The sequence below is a fragment of the Malurus melanocephalus genome, unplaced genomic scaffold (genome assembly GCF_030028575.1).
Source record: "Malurus melanocephalus ecotype Western Australia unplaced genomic scaffold, MMel_1.1 scaffold_69, whole genome shotgun sequence".
NCBI classification, from domain to species: domain Eukaryota; kingdom Metazoa; phylum Chordata; class Aves; order Passeriformes; family Maluridae; genus Malurus; species Malurus melanocephalus.
In genome coordinates this window covers 1,298,574-1,319,765 of record NW_026623301.1, presented here as the reverse complement: position 1 = coordinate 1,319,765, position 21,192 = coordinate 1,298,574, and the positions used below count along the sequence as shown (strand labels likewise).

General features: G+C 39.3%; 1 protein-coding gene across 2 annotated transcripts in view; it reads right to left on the bottom strand.

Annotated features, from left to right (window-relative positions):
* The window catches only part of MBP (myelin basic protein), a 111,510-nt gene that overhangs the window by 42,506 nt on the left and 47,812 nt on the right, over nt 1-21,192 (bottom strand). For both annotated transcript variants that reach the window (XM_057366626.1, XM_057366627.1), the window contains exon 3: nt 13,005-13,095. In XM_057366626.1, the coding sequence (XP_057222609.1) occupies nt 13,005-13,095 (91 nt within the window). The remainder of the gene's footprint in view (nt 1-13,004; nt 13,096-21,192) is intronic.

The following is a 21,192-nucleotide window of genomic DNA, read 5'->3' as shown; positions in this document are numbered from 1 at the left end:
ACACTCAAAACCCAAACACTAGGCTAAGAACTGCACACAAAGATAATGTAATCAGGAAAAATCAGGTTACTCCATTCTGAGCCCCTGTTCTACCATCTCCCATACACGAGTTATTTCTTACCTCTTAACATTTGTTTTATAATATTCCATTTGAAGTCCATCCTTGTGATGCACTTTGATGATTCTTGAATTGTTTTGTTAAGAACATTGTTTACCAGTAATCTCAAAAATGAGATGCTCAGCCTCTTACCACAGATATGTTAAAAAAAACCCCAACCAAACAACAAAACAAACCACATTTGATTCACGGCACATCAGAACAAACAGCATATAGGCAAGAACTCCAAATGTTCTAAAATCTACAGAAAATTACACACTTTCCAACTTACACTTCGGAGAGACAAGGAAATTGTCTATGCATCKCCACTGTGTGCACATTACTGTTCTSTGAATTAACACACAAACCAGCCTAGRAATTAAACAGATGAATGTACAGAGCATGAAAGGACACAAATAAGCTCCATCAAATTCCTCCCCCTACTCCAAGCTGTAACTTTACTTTCCCCCTCTGTGGAAGACWCAGCTTAATAGCGTGGTTCCTTATTTTCATGTATAAAAAAAATCCTTAAAATGAATGCATTATTGCAACCACATTTTAAGAAGATCTGAAATGCTATAGAACCCTACACTTAATGCAAATTAACTGCAATTTTCAGAAAGATGTGACCTCTTTAGCATTTCTACAAAGAAGAAATGTTAGCATATTTCACTCAGATGAAAATGCCACTATTTGCACAGTATTTTATTTAACTTTATGGATAAAAAAAATTAACATTATAGATAAAAAAAAAACTTTCCAGCATTCTGAGAACCTCCAGAACCCTTTTTATTCTATAATTAAAATAGCAAATAAAACACCTAAATAAAAATACCACAAGTATCCAGCATTTACATACTTCATCAATGAAAATGAATTTGCCAAATTGGAGGGGTTATATTTTTATTTAAATCAGGATATTTGAATTACGAATCTTGCCTTTAAAGAATATATGTCTTTATGTTGCAGTGTTGCATCACAACCATGTCAACACGAGCAGACAAATTGAGATGGAGAAAAAAATGCTATAATTCTAAATAGCTCCCAATGTCAAACAAGCTTATATTCAGGTTTTTCCACAATTCATTCCTGATAAAGAACACAATTACAATATACTCTAAAATACACAGGGAGCTGACTAGAAAAGCCGGGTATTTGAATATGCCARGAGTGGTTCAGGTGTCACAATGACTAACCAAAGCAGTGTGTGATTTTAAATAACAAATGCTGATTTCCAGACATTCATTTCTGTTTTCTCAAAAGACACTCCATGGTTTTCTTTTTCTTATTTTCTTTTTTACTGGAATCTTGAAATTAATTTTCAAGAACATTAAAGTCTCAGAAATCCCCTAAGCGGTACCTTACCTCTAAGTAGAGCTGAAAAGGTTTCTTTTACATGAGAACTTAAGAAAATACAGTAGAAAAGACCTCGTATTTTCACTGCAGGAGACATTTTTAATCAGCACATTTGTTAAACAAAAAAACCCCGGGGGTGGCAAAAGTGTAACTTAGAGACTAGAAAGACATTTGTCCCTCACCATGATTATTCAGAATTGAACAAAAATTACAAGTCAATATAAAAAGAAGAGAGGAATAATTTAAATGGTTGCCTTCAGGGAGCAATCACTAGCAGAGCTGTACTGCTGTAGGTATGACATTACTGCAACTCTGTCAAGAGCAGCAGTAGCATTTAGAGAGGCTGCTAATGAAGCACGTGTCCACATGGAATATTTGTGCTCTTGTGATTCTGCTACTGAGTTTACCCAAGTAGAACAGGTTTCATCGCGAAACTGCAGTTTCAACTGCAATTTGGCTCTTGTCAAACAGTTAAGAGCAAAATACTGTTTGGTGTAAAAGCAGTCTGACTGCCAGGAACTCTCAGCTGTAACAGGYGCAGAGCAACCTTCTCATGCTCTTGTGTTTATAAATCAATTGGCTCAGTGAGGTCCCAGTCCTCGATGCTCCTGAAGTATGAATACTGACTGAAATAATGCTAGGAGTGAGTCTGCATTTGGATTATGGTACTTTAGTAACAGACGAAAAAAAAAAAAACCCTGTGCGCCATGACAATAAACAGAGCAGCTGAAAAGGAAAAAGAAAAATCCCAAGCATGAGTGCATTTAGAAGTCTCAACTCCTGGGCTTCTCACTCTCAGAAAATTCCTCAATTCCATCTCACTGACCACTCCAATCCACATCCTGAAAACAGGCCACTAAATATGAACTACTATCAGGTGAGCACTGATTTTAAAATAGATGCCAGATTTATTGCTGCTGGTATATGGAAACAGAAGTCATATCTCTCTACTGGGGGAATTTATCACAGAGGGAAAAGAGACAGTTATTTTGCCGAATCTTCTGATTCTCACTATAAGCCCAGATCCACCAATTATCTAAGTCAAAATCTGGATCGTATTTCAAAGTGTTGAAGCATGCTCCTAATTCTGCTGAAATCTAGTGAAGTTCCTCTATTTTTGATTTATTATCCTCCGTCTGTAGGTTGTGCAGCTCATGATGATGTTGGCCAGCCACTGATCCCTCAAAGCAAGGGTAGAAAAATTTAGTRGAAAAAGAAGAGGGAAGCTTTCATTTTTCAGGGATCTTAACAGTTTGTGGYTTGGGGTTTTATTTCAAGCATGAATCTTGAAACAAATTCGCCTTCAGATCTGAATATCAGAATTATATTTCTGAAATAGAGTAGTAAAATTATTTCAAGAAAATTTGGCAAATAAATCAAAATAAATAAACTTTCAAAATTTACATTTAATGCTGACTAGGGCATTGTATAATTGGTATCCACACATCTATTGCCTATTTTGTAACAGACTTCCTATGTTGACAAATGCAGAAGGAATGTGATAGTACAGCATTAAAATCTGGAGACCTAACATGAGGGTCTTCTAAAAATGTCCAGTTTATACACAAGATTGAACATAACACACAAAACAAAGGACCATCTGAAAGTAAGTGAAAGGCAATGGAATAACACTACTGCCTGCTCCTGCCACAGCCTTACCTTAAAATAATGAAATCCTTGCACATTTTATGCCTGATGAATAGGTGAAGCAAAAGGTAGAAAAAAATTGATCATGTCTATAGCTATAGACAATCCTGCCCAAAAAGGCTTTCCAAAAAACTCAGCTCACTCATGGTAACAAATGTCAAAACTTAAAATTAAATGTCAAAAGTTAAAGCTTGGCCCATTCATTTCAGAATACAATTATCTACTACTGCTGTAGGGCTGCAAGACATCTGTAGGCCAGAAAACAAAAATATCTGTCTGCCTGAAGCTGCCCCAGTAACACACTCTATGGCTGATGTGCAAGACAGCTACCTCAAGCCTGCTGGCTGAGCTGATGACTTCGAGTATCACAGATCAGCATCCTCCTTGGCAGGAACTCAGGCATAACCAGCGCATGGCTCTGTTAAAATCAGCAGAGTTGTTGTGCTGAAGAAGGAGTTCCCATAGAGGTAAACAGAGCCACCATATCCTGATAAACATTCAGGGAAGRAGGCTTATTTCAAGGATGGAATTGTTTGTCAAATGTCAAGTATTTATTTTAGAAGATCAATATTTTCATTCTGCCTCCACTGAGTCCAATGAAATGAAGTCTTTATTGTAACGTAACATGGTGGTTTAGTTAAGTGTCCAAAACCTATCACTTTCGTTTCAAGAGCCCATTCATTCACTTTTCCACTAGCAAAGGTTAAARTAAAATCCTATTACAGATATTTTAGAACAGAGATGAGAACTCTTGTGGATTTCTTTTATCCRTAGATATTTTCTGTTAAAGTCACTTGAGATAAACATATTTAGAAATATTTTTTCACAGCCCACGCATGTGCTTGTTTACACAAATGAGTTTAGTCTTTAAAATGCTGATTTTTACTGCAGTCTTCTTGCAGCAGATTAATATGATGAGCAGGAGAAATTTTAAGATGCCACAGCAAGAAGAACCAAAAAAGAAAAAAAAAATTTTACAAGGGATGACAGCTACTAGAAATCACTCAAACTAATTTAAAGTTGCTGTTTTGATGGAAATACTTTGTATCCAGTATAAAAATGGTTCCTTCTAATTAAGAGGGGCTATTAAAAGGATTAGAAAAGGCCAAGCTTGTCRTTGGCAACAGGGAAGAGAAGCAAAGGGAAGGCTCTAGAGAGGGAGCCTGCTCTGAACAGCACTGGAAATAAAGAGCAGCATTATCATGGCTGTTCTCTGCTCCTTGCAAGGCTTGTGAGCGACTGCAGTCTTGTCGCCACCAGGATGTTTCTGTACAAGTACCAGGGTGTGCACACCAGTAAATACTGGTCCTTTTCACTTCTATTTTCCTCATCAAAAATGGATTATCTCAGATGTGAATTTCTGTTCTGTTCCTCCTTGTCAGCACTTAAAGGGCCACTGTCCCACCCTAAAACTGAACTATTGCACGACTGCTGCTGAGCTATGCATTTGAAGGAGTTAAGCCAAACCACAGTCAGCCTTCTCAAACAAATGCGTAACAGAAAGCCAGAGCTTCAAGTATGGGTTGGATTTCCTGCCTGACATGGTCCTGGAGCCCTGGAGTTTCACAGCAATGGGAGTGCCATGGGGAAACTGACAGACGCCTAGCCCTTCAAATTTTCATTCACTCGTTCAAATGCTGTACATTCCTTCTTGTTTTCACTCGCTACCACCATCAGATTAACTTTCAGTCTYGTGGACACAATTGCAAACGCCATACATGAGGCTGAAGCACAATTTAGATTAATCCAGAAAAGGAATAAAAATATTTTGTGGGGTCACCACCAAAACAGCTTGCATGGGGTGTTTACAACAGCTGGCATTCTCTACTTTCATAATCATTTCACAGTGAGCTTATTGCTGCTTGGCTCTCCTTCCAGGGCTACACCCATCACACACCCAGCCTGGTATTTTTGCAGAACTRCTTCCTGACAAGAGGATGCAGCTACAGTGGCTCTCTCCCTGCCCTGCCCTGCTCTTTGGGTATCACCCTAAACATAAGAAAATCCACAGCTTTTTCCACGCTCCAGCCTGACCCTTTAATGTTGGAARGGCAAGTCAATAGATTTTTGATTTTTAAGTTCAATTCACTATTTTTATAGTTTTGACAAAGTCAACAGAACTAATTATAGTTTCATGAGTTAAAGGGGGGTGTGAGTGGGAAGTGGCATTAAGAAATCCAATCCAATTTCTTAAGCCCATCGGATCCTGGCAAGCAATTGGAATTTCACCTGTTCAACAGCAYACTGGACGGGAAGCATGAACTTAGCACTGACTGACCTACTGTATTTATGAGGGCAAGATGTTTAGCCCCGTATCACCTTTTTTTTCCCCTGGCTTCTGTCTTCTGCATTTAGGCAAGAAAAAATCTGGGTTTGGATATGTCTGTCATGATGTGTGCTATGGTCAGCCTAACGGAGCCCAGAGACACAACCAGAGGTAATTACGGGTTCCAGACTATTGGCAAAGTGCCTCTTTCTAACCACGGTAACTGACTGCTTAATGCCTGAGGAGAATCCAGTGTTTTTATACAGTTTTTTGCAACACGACATTATTCTGGCTCAAATCAGGTATTAAGGATTTTATCCAGGAATTACATAATGAAATTCCATTGTTTCTATTATGCAGGAAGCCAAAGTTGATGGCTTTTGTATTTTTTTTTTTAAAGACACAGAAATATTATCAATCTTAGCTGCTGCTTTACGGTACAAAAACTCCTTCCAGTTCTCCTCYAGCCACTGCATTAAAAAGTGAGTCATGTTGTAATTAAAGTTTAATGACAACATCTGTTTCAGCTAACCCAACAGAAGAGTGGTTGGCCCACAGAGAACTATTCTGCCTCTTGTTTCACTCAGACCAGAACTGAGWGGTTATTCAGCCTCAACAAAATTGGAAATGGGACAACAGCAACATTTCAGCTCCTTTGCCCAAAATAAGGATCTTTCAGAAGCACTTTTAATTCATTTGCAGATAAAATCCTGCTTYAACCCAACTGGACAGTACATAAGAATCAGTGACAGAGAACACTAAGGACTTCTGTGCACACAGAATACTCTCTTGGGCTGCAGCCTGCTAGCAGGATCAAGATGACAAAATACACTGGGAAAGGAATAACTTGTTTCATGGCTAGCTAATTAGCCAAAAGCCTCATATCACCACCCAGCAACACATGACATTAGACTACCCTTGGTCACCCTCACTTTTACAATAGGTTATAATTCTTGCTGTGGATAACAATAGGATGGTAAATGCCTATTGTGCTTCCCCCCATCTTGCATACAGACACACTCTTACTGAATAAACAACAGGGGAAAAAATCACCAGATCCTGTACACTGTATAGCAAGCATTAAAATAATGAATAAGTCATTTATTGCTAATGTGCTGATTAATTACAGCAAGCACAGCCCACCACTACTAAAAATGCAGCAGGCATCGCTATCTCAGCTCCATGCCTATGCTAACAACCCAAGTAACAAATCCAGTCCCTATGATATGACAGAAACCCAGACCCCTGTTATGCATGTTGCTTGCATGTGGTAAAAACAAGAAAAAAAATTGTACCAAATCAGAGTTGTTAAAATGCCCTTAAGTGCTTGTGCACCATTTTTGCWGCAAACATCAGTGACATGCTAAAAGTAATCTTAAAAATTTAGTTGATGCTAATAATAATGTAGAACACTACATTAATTAATTAATGGCATATTAACTAATYAGATGTCCAAGAGCTACCATTACTGTTCAAAGCATCAGATTGCTGCCAGGAAATAAGTAATGCTTGAATGCTACTATAAATATAAGAAAATCCATAAAAATGAACCATAACRAGACCAACCACAGAACTAATGTAGAAATGGCAAAATTCTGTATTTTATAAAAAGCTTCTAACTTTAAAATAACAAAATATCCTACCAGCTGGCCAGTTGTTGCCTCTGGACTCCTACAGGTCTCTTTCTATCAGCAGTTCTCCAGTCTTCAGCTACATTTGTTGGTAAGTAAATTACACGTAGTTTGCAAAAAACACTTTATGGTATGTAAGATACATAACTTTCAGCCCTTTCCCTGACAAAAAGGATCTGCAGGTGGGCATTAAATACCACACCAAAAAGGGAAAGCTTGTGAGCCATACTTCTGAGGCCCAACAACTGCACAAAAAATAGCAAGTGGCTTTTTTCATYAAAATGTAAATCTATTCCTTCCACCTCAGAAACCTAACCCAGGCCTGCTGTTGTAATTTTGATAAACCAGTGGTCTCTGAATGAAAGCAGAGAGGCCAAGTCTTGCAAGAAACTGGGAAAGGGAAAGAAGGTTAAGGAAAGTGGAAATATGTGGATAGCTGGAAAACCAGAATCATTACTTAGCTTATAATGAAAAACGACAGGACACTAAATTCCCCCATTTGCATGTCAGGCAAGAGGAAATAACTGCACCATGGTAATAACACCTATTTTAGGACTATTTGCCGTCTCACCAGATTGATTTTTTTTTTTTTTTGTGTAAGCTTGCCATTATTTCGCATTAAAGTCATAGCTTGTGTTCCACAATTGATTCTGTTTACGATGAAAGAAGATTCCCAGTAAGGTCACTGAACTGCAATAACCCTCAGCTTTTAGCCAGCTCCTGACAGGACTGCATCCCCTCCTGATAAAGGCATTGGGCCTTCCAGCTCCTCCCTTCACATTCTGCCCCCTCCCTTATTTAAGCAAGACTGAAAAAGGAAAAATGGGTACTAGAAAAAAGCACTAGTGGAGTCCATACACATGTAACATAAAATAATATATATTCCCACTTTCATACTCCTTTGTAAGTATRTTCTGTAAGACCAGAATACAAATTCTCTTATTTACGAAGACAAACTTTATAAACCCTCAGTAAATCCTCAGCTTAAAAAAACACAAACCAACAACAACAACAAAATCCCCCACAACCAAAAACCCAAACTGGCATTCAATACACAGCATCCAAAAATTCCTATGTTTGGATGCAGTGGGACCATGTTAAGGCAGACCCACAGTGAGAGTGACTGTCTGTCAAACCACTACATAACTTCTCATGGAGAGAGAAGTTCTCCCACCTGGGTGGGTTTACACAACTCCCCACAGGACATTCTGTGTGGGACACAGCAGCAGGCATTGGCACATGCAGAACTGGAGTGAGTCAGGGTCACTGTGGAATTGTGCTGAATGCACGTTTTCTTGCTGTATCTGAGCTCTGCACAAAAAAAAAGATACCTCAGGATGTGCCCAGTACTGCAATTYGAAACAGCAGAATAGCAGATGGTGCTGAAAAGCTCTACAATAGGATTCCTCTCCTTTAGAGAGGAATAAAAAATGTTAATTTCACCTTCTTTATTTAAAAAACAAGAAAAAAATCCCCCAAACAAACTAACAAAAACCCCAAAAAACCATCAACAACAAATAACCAAAGCACAAAACTCYACCACCAAACCCAAACAATGAGGAAAACCCAACACCTCACAGTACAACTGTGAGGTTGCCCACAGAGGTGGTGGATGCACCATCCCTAGAAAACAGTCAAGGTGAGGTTGGACAGGGCTCTGAGAAACCTGATTTAGTTCAAGATGTCCCTGCCCATGGCAGGGGGTTAGGAYKAGATGAYYTTCAAMRTTCCCTTCCAAYTCAAAATATTCTGTGATTCTATCACAAAAAGTTAGCACACTTTGACTTTCATTGCCATCTGAAAGGAGAATATGTCAGTATGTAACAGTTCCCCCAAGGAAAAGTCTTGCTTGTAATTTTACGCTAGTTCAACCCTATGGGGAAAARAAAGTATAAAGTATAATAAAAATCTACATTTGTAATTTTCTAGGTTAACACAATCACAATTTGGTTTGCACCAAAGAAAGGAAGGTCCAATGYTCCAGTGGTCAGAATAACTAGCAGTTTTCCCCCCTGCTTCTGCCTGATAGTTGCAGAGCAGCATTGCATCAAATAAACTTCTGAAAATAATCACTGGAAGTACCGTGAAGAGTCACCTCCTGATCCATTTCCTTAAATGCATGGCACTATACCCAGAATTCTTCTTCTCTCCCTTGGACTGAGATGTAATTCACAATCCTTTTCTGACTACATACTAGTTGCAACAGAGACCATGTTGACTACGTGCAAATTCAACAGAAGTTTGCAGCAAGCAAGACATTCTAGCTCCACATCACAGATGCATATTCAGTATATATCAGACAACAGAACTCTGTTGGGAGCCACAAGAAAATCCTTTCAAAGGGCAAACAAAACTAACACTTGTCAATTCAGAATTTCATAGTTACAAATGCCATCACTRTGATGTCTTTTCTCTCCCATACCCTTACCCTTCTGCTCCATTTYTCCACTCCATCCTCCCATATGAAAAGTTCACTGCCTTTGAGAATTAGCTCTCTGAAACACAAGACACACCTGACTTATTTGTTTGTTTCAAAAAGCACCTGATAGAACGTGGTTTCCTTGTTGGCAAGGTCATTTCATATACACCCCAGTACAAAACTAAATATTACAGAGAAATGCAAAAAAGCCTTCTGGAATGGTAATTCCTAAATCCTACCCATATAGAGAAGAACTACAGGAAAACTAAGACATTTATGTGTGTTAAGTGGTCCTTTACAGTAGTGGATTGAACCTTGCTTGTATCTACAAAAAATGCTAYCAGGTCATGCAAACTGGAAAGAGAACCCTACACTTGGTTCCTTACCATCATAATATTGTCAATCGATAGATAATGTGTTCACCTTCAAAAACTGGACCCAGCTGATAGGGACTGCAGAAACCACACTTACGCTGAAAGGAAGTATTTTCAAAAAAAAACCCTGCCATATTCAAATGGYACAGCTTCATCAGATATCTTCTATRCAAYRGACYTYAGCAACTGCATCTCTTYTGTGCTGTCCACAACASAGAAAGTTCCATTATCCTGAAAAGTCATTATTGTCACCTGGTCCAGGCCAACACTAACCTTAGAGAGTGGGGAGATGAGCACAAATCAAGAGATCTCTGTCTCTGCTGAGAAGCCTTGGACCTGGCAGTCCAGGCGCCCTGGTGGCTTCAAGGGACTGGCAGCTGCTGCCACCGGGTGGCTCAGCGAAGAGGGACAGCCAGTCCCCGGGTGGCTCAGCCGAGAGGGACAGCCAGTCCCCGGGTGGCTCAGCCAAGAGGGACAGCCAGTCCCCGGGTGGCTCAGCCGAGAGGGACAGCCGGGGGACACGGCTCCTCCCAGCGCCTGCCAGGACACAAAAGGCAGGCAGCTCTCAAGAGATGCTGCCCCTCTTCTGAAGSGGACTGAGTGGCTGCATCAGGCTCCTCTGCTGCCTGTGCTAACCTTTCTGCAGGGGGTGGCATTGTCCAGAGRAAGCTGGGGAAAGGGATCTCTGGGGAAAATAAATAAGTCACAGAAGATAGTGATGTCCACGAAAAGGGAAGGCTGCGCTCAAAGCACCTGCTCAAAGAGACTGGAGGCTATTAAAAATTCTTCAGAAGAGGGATTTTAGTCAAAATTGGAGCTATAAATTAACCAAGTATTGGTGCATACTTGATGCTTGGTATAATTAGCATCACTGGGGAAAAAGAAAGGAGAAAGAAATAAGGAATAGCTTGAAATAGATCAAGCCAGAGGGAGAATAACTGAGCAGGGTCTGTAATCATTTAAGCCACAGAACAACATGCAACTCACCTAGGGAAAACTGCTTCATGCTTATCCTTTATCCCCTATAGGATGTAATAGAATATTTTAAGAAATTGTCCAGAACTGCAGGGAAAGGCAATACACCAGTAAAATACACCAGTGTCATTCTCAAGACACGAAAAACTTGTATCTGTCAAAATATTCTCCCYGATTATAACYACAGTGGTTTCATTTGCACCWTCAGTCCACTTTGATTCCCTCACTMGACCAGGGTACAAAAGATTACAGACTCCATTTACATCACACTTCTTCTTCTTCCTCCCCATTTTGACCTAATCTTGAAAACAAAAAAACACAAAAAAAACCCACAAAAAACCCGAACCCAGCCTGTCATTTGCAAAGTGGGAGGAGGGTTGATATAAGATACTGTAGTCTGACTGGTTTTGGAGCTGGAAAAAAATTTTCCTTCTTGTTATGTCAAGTTATCAAGGGTTGATCAGTGCCTTATCTTAGATAATCAGATCAATTCACATGTTTGGAACACAGAAATATTTAGCAGTTTGTTAGTAAATCACTGKCTTTAAAGACCCCATAGCAACTGCRTATTGACTTTCTTCAATTAGTAAAAGAATTTATTGATCCAGAGTATAAAACCTACCAACAGTGAGCTTCACGGTTAATTCCTGTCCTTAAACTCACAGTTCCCACATGGATGCAGGCTTGGCAAACTACTGGGGTAGCTCACTGGTACATGGGGCTAGTGACCAGGATATACAGAAGGTTTAAATGCCTGAGATTTTGCTGGTAGAAAGAGGCAGATGGAGACCTCCTTGCTTTGCTGTCYCCATCCTTCTCACAGAAAGAAAACAAGGGACCTGCACTGAGAAAGGACACAGTTTGAGGTGCACATTTCACCGTGCCATGGRGCTTTCTAGATCCAGTTATACTGGATCTACTGCAAATAACTGGTGGAGTAAATGGTAAGGAAATGAGGTAATAGCCTCAGCATCCACTTAACAAAGTCAAAAGCAAGTTCCAAAGTCCGTTTGTGGATTCGTCAGACACTGGCATTTTATGATCAGTGCTGGAAACATTCATACCAGGAATTCAGGCTCATGTGCCAATCACACGGTATTATCTCACTGAGAAAAGATGATTTGAAACAAAACCAGTTTAAATGGTTTCCATGTATCGTAAGAAAGACTAATTATCCATGCTCCATTCCTTTTGTACCTTGAAAGAAAGAAAAATCCTTACTGTATTCAAAAATATTTCACTCATTCAGAAATTTTCAAGCTTGTCAGCCTTAGTAACATCCATATGACCAGCCTTACCCTAACCTCTCCTGCATTAATGTCAGACTGCTGCTCCTTTACTGCAGTTCTATTAGCATAAAATCAACCTAAAGTTGATTAGGAAAAATTTCTTCACCCAGAGGTGGCTGGGCACTGAAACAGGCTSTGCAGGGAAGYGCTCACAGCACCAGCCTGACAGAGTTCAAAAAGTGTCTGGACAATGCTCTTGGGCACATTCTGTGATTCTTGGGGTGTCCTATGCAGGGCCAGGAGTTGGATTAAACAATCCTGATGGGTTCCTTCCAACTCAGCATATTCTATGAATCTATGATTCCCTGTCTCTTTTCCAAATTTTAATACAGAAGAAAAGGTCAAATGTGGCTTTTAGATCAAATAATAAAACTACTGACAAAACCCATGTGGAGAGCAGGGATGAGATTTACAGGAAAATATCAAGAGAAGCTCATTTAAAATCTAGGCCTCCCAAGAATTCTCAAAGGTCATCCAGTCTATCCTTCTGGCACAAGATGATTACATCAGTTTAGACAGTTATTTGTCTAACCTGTTTTTCAAGGCCTGCAATGATGAATCTGCACACTTTCCAGATGATGTATTACAGTGCTTTCGTATTTGTTTCAGTATTTCCCTTCCCGACATTTGATCACATCTTCCTTTTTGCAGTTTTAAGAATCCACTGTTCATCCTCTCCATTATGGATGGAGAAATGTTTATTTTCCCTTACTGCATGAACMTTTGATTTTGTTGAAGACTTGGATTCAATATTCCTTCTCCTTGGAGATTATTTGTTTTAGACTGCTGATTCCCCTTGGTTTTCTTCTTGGTACTTTCCTCCATCTTTCTGGGTCTCTGTGGAACTGTACAGCCTGCATTCAAATGCTGTACACCAACATCAAGTAGATCACTAGGACTTTGTGGGAATTCTCTTTGTACTAACAYATCAAACAACATTTTCCACTCACCAAATACTTCATTATCCTCTGAAGACTGCTGTGTTAGTCTGGCAGCTTTCGGACTCTCCTTAGCTGCTTCCTCCACCTTAGTTTCAGCATTCTGTAAAACAAACATTTACTGAGATTAGTTCTTCTTTCATAGCACTCAGACAGAAACACTCTTCAAACTTTTTAACTACATTCTTAATGAACACAGAATCATTAACACAGGTGGTTTTGTTATCTTTGCTACACACATGTGGGTTTGCAAAGTATTAAGGAAAAATACCTACAGAAAACATTGGGTTTTTTGAGTCTGTTTTTATCTGACTAGACTACATAAATTGGAGGGTTAAAAAAGACATTTCAACAAAAGAGAGATCTTAAACCATAACAGACTTTTACATTTCCAGCCTTCCTCTTCATATTTCATTTCTGTTGACATATTCCATGTTAACTTTGCAAACCAAGAGATCAGAAGATATTTCTGCTTACAGAGCAAAGGGAAGTGAGCTAGAGAGAGCTTATGAGCAGCCAGCTTCAAGTCTTTAACCAATTCATGTACCTGACTGTTTAAAGCACAAGTATATATCTATTTCTGAAAGAAAACTATCTATTAGCTACCTGGTGTTAGACTGGGCCCAGACATAAATCAACASCTTCAGCACTTAAATGGCCAGAAGTTAAAATGTTTGCTTTCCAAGCTTGAAAAGTCTGAGGAAAACATAAAACRTGAAACACTGAGTTTTAAATATTTATACTGCTACTAAAGAAAAAAAAACCCTCATGTTTTAAAAATGCTTTACTTTAGTACTCAAGAGAAATGTATACACAAGCTTAGAGCAATGCTAACAGTAAACTGTATAAACAGTCAGCTGTTGAATGATGGATATTAAATGACTGATATGGTATTAAATGTTACTGGAAAGAGTTGACTAAGAATTGAGGAATATTGAAAGAGAAATTATGTATGCCTATGCTTTTTAAAGGATAGATATTGCTCTATTCAAGTACATGCTCATTCAAAAGGCTTTCTATCATGTTTTGAAGAAATACGATTTTTAAACACTGACATGTATTTGAAATTGCTGCTATACAATCTGTCCATGACAATTATCATCTCTGCTCTCAGAAACATAGCACACTTCCAAATTTGTCTTATTTTCCCTTACTAGTAACACTGAGGAAGGTGTAACAAGATAGGTAGATTAAGTCTGTTAGCCTCCTACAGAAYAGAGGAGTGCAAACTTAAGGCACATAAACTCAAGAAACTTTAAAGCAAGACAGCATGATTTTTCAGAAGGAAATGAAGGACAGACCTAGAAGCCTACTGGTGTAACACAGCAACTGACAAGAATTGGGGAAAGCAGAGACAGAGAAACTGCTTCAGGGGAACACTGCAGCTCCTTCCTGAAGCAGGAGGRACACACAAAAACGAAAGGATTCTGCACTCTCAAGGCACCAACCTGAGTGTGTCACATGCAGAAAACCCATCAGCTCTGTACCACTCAGAGCTGAGGAGGGAAGTCAGTTCTAGCAGATGCTCACTTCAGTCTGCCTTAACTAATGTCCCTTGGGAAGATGGAGGGACCCAGTCAGAAATCAGTAGCGCCTATACTTAGAGACAACTGGCTTTGGGTAAACAACTCCATGATCAGCACAAATAACAAAAATCCAAACATCTGTCAGTTGTGGAGCCACGCAGTCTGCACTGCGTTAGGTTCTGTCCACACAGACAAGGGACACATGCCAGGGTTCACATCATCTGCACTGATTTACAGAGCCACCTGCATCACCTGCCACTCATTAAGTACGCTGCAAATTGTACTTTGGCTTCTCTATCCTATTCTAGTTGCTCTCTAGTGAGCAGGAAATCARCTACATCTTTGCTGTACAGAGAGATGGAGAACAGCATTCAACTAAGAAAAAAAACAGAAGAGGACATCTGCTACAGCATGGTAGGTCAATCCCAAGGGGAAAAARGCCCACTAAAAATTGTGTCATCAGGGATGAGACAAAATTAATACATTTAGATGATCAAACCAAGTTCAGGGTTTCCCAAATGAAGGGGACAGCTGAACTCCTGATCAGAGCTATTGCTCTAGGCTTTGKAAAGGCAGTGCTTATTAGCTCCACYTTTCATTGTATTTCATCATATTTAGTGAATGGTAAAGCTGGTGGTGCAGGAGGGGAGAGACTGCTGTTCCTCATGCTCTCATTCCCCTTGGGAACAGCTGAAAGTCCTTAAACTGTAGCAAGGCATCAAGACCAGTGGCAACAAAACATTATCTAGTGGACATTGGCTATGAAATGAGCTGTCAGTCCAACCTCTTACTTGGGAGATGTTTGCATCCTTTACTTTGAAAACATGGGTTTAGCACTCTCAGGGATGTTAGACAGATAAACTGTGAGACATTTTGGTTTGAGTTAAATCACTGGAAAGMGCTACACAGCAGCTGTGCTGTCTGCTCCCTGCATAAGTCACAATGTTGGTGTTGACAGATGCCAGCTCCAAGATGTTGACAGCAATATTGTGTCATGTGTCAGCCCAAAACACGACAGTATGTGGTTGGATATAATTCTGCTTGGCATGCTTTCTAAACCAAAATGCAAACTTCCAAAAAATTTCTTTTGGTTTTTTTGCACAAAAGAATCTACCCAACACATTATTGCAGGCACATATAATATTTATACTGCCAAAACCAACACAAGACATAACACTGCAAAAGAACAATCAATGTTCCAGATGCTCCAAACTAAGCTGTATTGCAAAACAACCAAGACTCAGTCAATCACTGCTTGATTCTCCTTTCTAATGTCCTAAAAAACCTTAAGTGCCTCCATCCTAATGCAGACAAAAAGTGAAAACACATCTCCTTACACTGCCTGAGCTGYGCCAAAAGAGATTCTTTACCTGCAGTTAGAGCTTGTGGCTGGTTATAAAATAAAGGCCCTTTGTACATAAGAGTAAACTGAATTCTATCTAGCTCTTTCAGGTTGAGTACTCACTGCAGTTTCAGAAGTGATGAGGAAAATAATTTATTTTACAGTACCRGTTCCAAGGAGAGTAGATAATACCTGATTTTAGCATGAGATAAATATGACATAGGCCTAAACCCACAAAAACTGTCTCCCCCAAAAGCACCTCCTTGCCCACTCATGCTCCAAAACACCATAAAATACCTAAGCAGCACACCAGCATCTCCTGCACCATAACAGCTGGTGACAGACAAGAACCACTTCTATTATTTCATAAAGCAGTTCAAAATAAGATGTGCATATACACTGCAGCTCTATATATGTGAATATATACATATACAGCTGCTCTTGATTCAGACCTGAAAAAAATTAGAATTGCATTATAATYTGCCTCAGTTTTATAAAATATTTTTGGCCCAGTTTTCCACTGTAGCTGGCCCTTGGTGCCTTGTAACTCAGTTCAGCTGTTTTCCCATTATCCATCATGTGCACACCACAATCTCCATATTACACAACATTTTAAAACTCTGATAGGTAAATATACAAATAACCAGTAGCTATCAAAATAATTACAACAAATGAACAGAAATATAAAAAATGTTTTGGCTTTGTATACACCCATTAGTGTGAGAAGAGGCTACTTGTATTTTGCTGCTATCAATGCCCACTTAGCTGATCTTTACTTATGTGGGAATTATTAAGAATCCTGGGTTACAGTGAGCTGCATTCTGCAGGTACCACAGTGCCAGGTCAGGTTAAAAATGCAGTGAGGCATATTACATTTACAGAAGCAACTAAGTCCTCAAGGAATCATATGCCTTGGAAATGGAAAGTTGTACTCTAGGGTATGRTATTCAAGCCAGCTTTTTAACTACCTTGACATTTTTGCACACTGCTTAGGAAGGGCTTGTTTCTTTTCCTTTCACCACAAAGCTGTTACTCAATGACTTCATTTTCTAAATGACAAAACCACATAGAAAAGTTAAAACTTCTCATCAGAAATCAAATTATTATTTAGTGTTATATCTCAATGAGAATAGAAGAAATCCAGTGTGAAGCGTAGATTCATGTCTGTGCTTTCATTCCTGCCTTTTACCTACTCCTTTTTATTACTATCAGCCATTATGTTTAGCTCCACTCCAATGGCACAATTGAAAAGAGCTAAAAGTTCCTTTATTCTCAGGAAAGTGATATGTGAGTATCAAAAGTTCTAACTGCAGCAGGACAACACAGACTGCAAGTGCATGAGCAGCTGCTTTGGCAGCAAAGACACTTCTCCAGTTCCTTCTGTCATTAATTCCTGTCCACAGCACATTACATTCCCTCCACAAAGCCTAGCAGCACTGGRGGCATGGTTAAACACTTGATTCTTCCCCTGTGCTACATCTACAAAACTGAGATAAACAACAGACACCACYTCAAAAGGCAGACAAGAGTTTCCAGCAGGCAAACCCCAATTTTTCCAATAAACCTTCATTTCAAAATAACAGAAAAAGGGTAAGTTGTTGCAAGCAATAACAATCTGGATAATATAATCCATATCCAGAGTAGTAGATCATACTGCTCCAGACTCAGCTGAAGAACTCTGTAAAATGTTCCTGATTTCCTACTTCTGCAATTGTATTCCCCTGAATTCTACCATGCAAGGCTACCTTTCATTTAATATTCATAAAATGTATGCATGATGTTCAGATTATAGTAAACCTTCACTGTCTCTTCTCAGAGCTAACTGATTTTCCACAGAGTTCCAAGAGGTAAAAATAAGAAAGTTCTTTAAAATGTGAATATGGGCTCCTTCAAATTTGTGGCAGTAACACRACTGAGAGAYAAGTATCAAGAAGTCTGTCAAATGYACACATGTTTCTCTAAATTCCAAATACTGCTGCAATTGGCAGGGCAGGATGTAAGTCAGACTTAAGAGCCATAATTTTCTGGTAAATTTTGTATTCTACATCCCCAGATTAAGTATGAACAATGTTGCTGTCATAAAAGCTGGAGAAATTCCTTGCTTTTCTTATCAGAGACCTCAACCAGCACCAAAATTATCCTGTTCATTGAGAGGAATTTCTACACATACAGCTTAATACAGTCAAGCAGATGAGATGCTGTGGACAACACTTATTAGCAGCAGGAATTCATGGAATGGCAGCTGGCCCTCTTCAGGTGAGCAGAGATCTCCCAAACTCGCATTAACAAGTACATTCAAATATATTCTTGAGCTCAACTATTAATGCTTCTTAAATGTGGAGATGTTACAAATGTCTTTCTGTTCGTACAGAAACTCAAACACYAGGAAGCACCAGGCCTCTTGCACCCAAGGTGAATTTTGGTCAATTTTAAYAATATCATACTGGCAGATTCCTATTCCTCAAGCAAGACTTCTGACATCATTGTGAACAAGGTTATGCCAGACTAAAGCTGGGCTCGTGCTATCTATACAGCTCCAAGCTCTTGAAAACATTCCAGAAACTCCTACATCAGTTCATTCTTCAGTCCCCACCAGCCAAGAAAAGGATTCAGATTTTACCATTAATTTTCAGTTAAATAAAATAACTCTTTTAAACATCAAGCTAATCACAATCATTATCTCCAGCTTTCTATTGTATCTTGTTTTCTTAGTTTCATTTTCATTTCTACACATTCTTTACATTCAGTTTCTAGAATCCAATACTCAGAATATCCCCTACTTCATAGCTTCTACAAAATTCTGTATGTAATTATTTTTACACTGCTGTGCATGTCAAAATCTTATTTAAAGTATAAGAAAGAAAAAAAAATGAGAGGGTGGTGGAAAAAAAGAGGGCTAGAGTTTTCCAAGGACAGTTTTCTGTTCCTCTCAGCTTCAACAGCACAGTGTACTGCTGCTGTCACCAAAGGAGAACTTCAAAAGAAKTTGCAAACAAAAGGATTCTCATCACTAACCCCCAAGGCAGACCAAAGCACTTTGAAAAAAGGTCTGAGATGCCTCAAACACATTATCCAGGTCTTTGAWGAAACTAATTCAGTCTATTTTGAAACCTTAAAATACCAAGGGGTTGAAGAAAAAACACTGAACTCCAACTCAAAATTTGCACAATACAGTTCCATGCTATTTTGCTATGTGCTTCCCTTCTTTTATGAAAGGTGTTTAAAAACTACTTCTGTTTGTGACATTTCACAGATTTCAAAGAATATTCTGAGTTAAAAGAGACCCACAGGGATCATTGAGTCCAACCCTTAAGTGAATGACCCATACTGGGATTGAACCCAGACTGACTTTGGTATTATTAGCACTGCGCTCTATATTCTTAGAAATTGAGTTAATACACAGAATATCTCACCTTTAAATGTTCCTGACCACACTAGGGTTTTTGTATGTTATAAACTGAAGTCTCTTCAACTCAAGATAAAGACAATTAATGGACCTACAGTGGGCTACTAGTCCACTTTTACTAGTCCATACAGTATTCCCCTATGCTGAGGAGGGATTTTCATGCATGCAATAGGAAGAAAACGAGGGATTACATTATTGTGTCCATACAACTGACAGAGGCTAATGGCATTTGGGAGCAAGCTGCTGAGATGACAGCATTAATTTGGGAAACAAAACTAAATAAAAAACAGGTCAGACAACCCAATGCAAGATATGAGACTTTTGCATTAATACTGCAAACTGAAAAAAAAAATTATCTCAGGTACCCTGTACAATGGAGCAGGGGGAAATTTTTGTGAATGACCTTTTACTTTGTAGGTACTCTTTGATACTGCCAGAATCAGGAATCCCCATAAGTAAGGATTCCTGTAAGGAATTTGGAAAACAAGTTAAGACACAGAAATATGCTCTGGGTCAGTATTTTCAATTTCAAGCAAGCGTCTTTCAYTCTGTGCACACTACCCTGAAACCATACTCAGGAAACCTGGGTGTGAATCACATTAAATTCAGACAAGCACAGACAGGGCTGTGACTTGTTTTTGCCTCTGCCAATGCCACCCTGGTCCTATAGAGCAGAGCAGCCACCACCACACCAGCTGCACAAGTGGGGCAGTGGCAACATAATGTGAAACTGTGAGGATCAGCAGAAGGACCTACGCCCACACTTGGACACACAGCGAGGGTCAACAGCCTCCAGAACAGCTGACCTGGAACTAATGTTATTAAAAAACATGCACTACCTGCTTTGAAACCAGGCAGGTTTTCTATAGTTCCACTGCAAACAGCATCTGGCAGGGACATTGATGGATGCAGCTCTTGACCTCATGAATTGTGGAGGAACCATAACAACACTCAGTGGACACAATGAAAAATAGGTACTTTGCACATCAAGCACAAGAACATGTCTCTTTTACAAAAGGGGTTCAAGCTGATTTCCAAAACAGTCTGAAAAGTGACAGTCAATATCAATGCCTTCAAAGTCCACTCATCATCTTTATCTCATCTAAGCTGAGTGCAAATTTGCCTTCCTTTAAGTACTTATTTTAGCCACATGCTGAATAAGTGCAAATATTTCACACTTTTTTTTTCAAGAAAAGGATGTGGTTTAAGTCATAAACACAGTGTTGATGCTGCAACCTCAACCCTCAATGCACCTCCATAAAAGCTTCAGAAATCCATTGAACAATGTCAGTGTCKGGCCCCAGCAGACTGGGAATTTTCAAATGCCACCACCTGAGGTCTTTTTGAAAGGTTATAATAAAACAGTGTACAACACCAATCCTGTTTTCTTCACACCTAATGAGAGCACTTGTATGTTCTTGCATATTGATAAAATCAGAATTCATCTATCTATCTGGTACTCCAAAAAAGATACTAAGCATCTGAGTACTCCATCTATTGTAAGAGCACAACAGAGATGCAAAAACTAGCACCTAGGTACAGAAAGATGCACAATAGTTAACGGGGGGGAAAAAAAACCCCAAACATAGCTATTTTTAAAGAAGTGACAAATAAAAATCCACTAGCCAGGGAGAGGAAACTACAAATATTCTGGGCTTTTTTTTTCAGGTTAAAAATTCCTTTCAACCTTATACATTGAACTTCTCATATCAGAGGTCTCAGTTTGGTAGTTTGCAACAAATAAAACCAAAAATGATTGCTGCATAATTAAAAAAAGCTCAGCCTTGAATCCTCCTCAGAGGCCTGCAGAGGACTGCAGTAAACCTGTTGATKTGCACCTTTTATCCACRGGRAGAGCTGCAGGAGAGATTAAAGCTGTCTGTGGGGAGCACAAGGCAGGGACCCAGCACGGCACTGAGCAGCGCT